Source organism: Lagenorhynchus albirostris, chromosome 7 (genome assembly GCF_949774975.1).
Source record: "Lagenorhynchus albirostris chromosome 7, mLagAlb1.1, whole genome shotgun sequence".
Lineage (NCBI taxonomy): Eukaryota > Metazoa > Chordata > Mammalia > Artiodactyla > Delphinidae > Lagenorhynchus > Lagenorhynchus albirostris.
The window spans coordinates 13,474,669-13,476,485 of record NC_083101.1 but is presented as its reverse complement, the minus strand read 5'-3'; the positions used below and the strand labels follow the sequence as shown (position 1 = coordinate 13,476,485).

The window sequence follows — 1,817 nt, the reverse complement described above, 5'->3', positions numbered from 1 at the left end:
GACTCCGATCTAGGGCTAAGACCATTTGCAACGTGCACAGCCCTTCACTAAGAGAATTTCCAAAGCAAACCCATCCCGGGAGACCAGGGAGCAGCCCTCTTACCTTCTGGATTAACAAACAGACCAAAAGCCCTAATGATCGCGCAAATACAAACCAATCACTCTATTTGAAAAAGCACAGATGCGTTCAACACTTGTCTCCCCTCCCTTCCCAGATTCTCTTCATTAACGGGGGATTGAGGAGGGCAGCCCCTTGGCGGCAGGGCATTCACAGGACGTAAGTGTTCTTCACCAGCGGCTCTTTGTCGTCCCCAGAGCTCCGCACAGTCCGGGGGGCGCGCTCCTGGTTCCTCCGCGCCACCCTGATCAGGCAGACCACGGAGGCTCCCAGCAAGAGCGTCAGGACCATCACGAACAGCCCTGCCAGGACCACCGCTTTAGTGCAGGCCACGGCAGGACACAACTGCTTGCCGAAGCGGCGCTGCACGCACTCCTCCTTGGAGGGGTAGCTGTTTTTATTGCCCCGGCATCCGCCGTAGGTGAAGTTATCACAAGAGTTCTTCTCGGCATTAAAGTACCAGCGTGGGAAGGATGCACGGCAAGCCCCAGGAACGGCCTGGGCAGTGCAGTGTTCTTCACAGTTGAACATATCACTGGACAGGTCATCAGAATCCTGCCTTCCGGGAACACTTGGGACAGAGGAATCTGCTCCATTCCTGGACAGGTCATCGATGGTGTTTACTGTGACACCAGCACACTTTGCAAGACACTCCTCCTTGGTCATGGAATTATTGTCATTCCCTCCACAGCCTCCGTACACAAACTGCTGGCAGGATCCGTCAGTGACATTGTACCACCACTTAGGGATGGAGGCCCGGCATTTCCCCACACTCTTCGAAACTCGGCAAAAGTCTGTGCAGCTGTGTGTGGCTGGAGAAACACCTCACTCTTAGTAGATGCCCTTGCTTCCATGAACGCCACATTCTCCGTCGGCCGCCTCAGCGGTAGAGGAGCAGCGATGCCAGCAGGGTGAGGAGTGCCCAGTACCGCCTCAGCCCACACAGCTGCGCCATGAGGGGCTCCACCCCTAGGATTTTTTTTTTTAAATATAAAAACAAAGTGACTTTTTGTCACACTTTCCGTAAACATTGGTTTATCCATGGAGAAATGGAAACTTTTTCTACTGGAAGAAGGTAAGCTGAGAACTACTGCTGTGTTTGGTTCTATTTTTATTATTTATTAATCAAATATACATAGACTGAAAAGAAAATAAAAAAACAAGCTATGCATTAAATCATGGCAAACAGTCTGTATTGTAATCTGCATTTCATAAAATTAAGGAGTGATTTTATACAAATCCCCTCAAAATTAATAAAATTAAATTATGCTTAGCATTCAACTAAGGGATTGTAATTCAGCATAGTGGAACTATCTTTTTTTACTATAAAAGCTACCATGTGTTTATGGAGTGGCAGTACAGTAATTAGTAAAAGTGTTTGGTTTTGTCAGTGATTTTTTTCCCCTTGAGTGGAATTAATCAGTTTTTATACTCTGTAAGCAGTCATTGAATCATTCTTAGCTCTGTGTCAGGTAATTTAGTCAGGTGATGAAATCATCACAAGACTTTTTTGAGAGCTCTAGACCTTCCAAAGTGGCAGAAAGTTAATTGTTGCCTCAACAGTACTAACAGGGGCATTGGGCATGCACAATTTGTGGCTGCAAGGAAAGTGAGCAGCACAGTGGTGGTATTTAGTGGACTTCATGTTCAGAAGAAGCCTCCTCCCAGAATCCATCATGTAATCCTTAATTTAGAAGCA

At 47.1% G+C, this 1,817-nt stretch overlaps 1 protein-coding gene across 1 annotated transcript; it reads right to left on the bottom strand.

The window, feature by feature from the left end:
- Positions 1-231: 231 nt before the first annotated feature.
- Positions 232-1,073, bottom strand: LOC132523390 (kunitz-type protease inhibitor 2-like). The gene is given in 2 exon segments (XM_060154466.1): positions 232-1,001; positions 1,003-1,073. Coding segments are annotated over 2 exon segments (804 nt in total). The 3' UTR covers positions 232-268.
- Between the last annotated feature and the right edge of the window lie 744 nt (positions 1,074-1,817).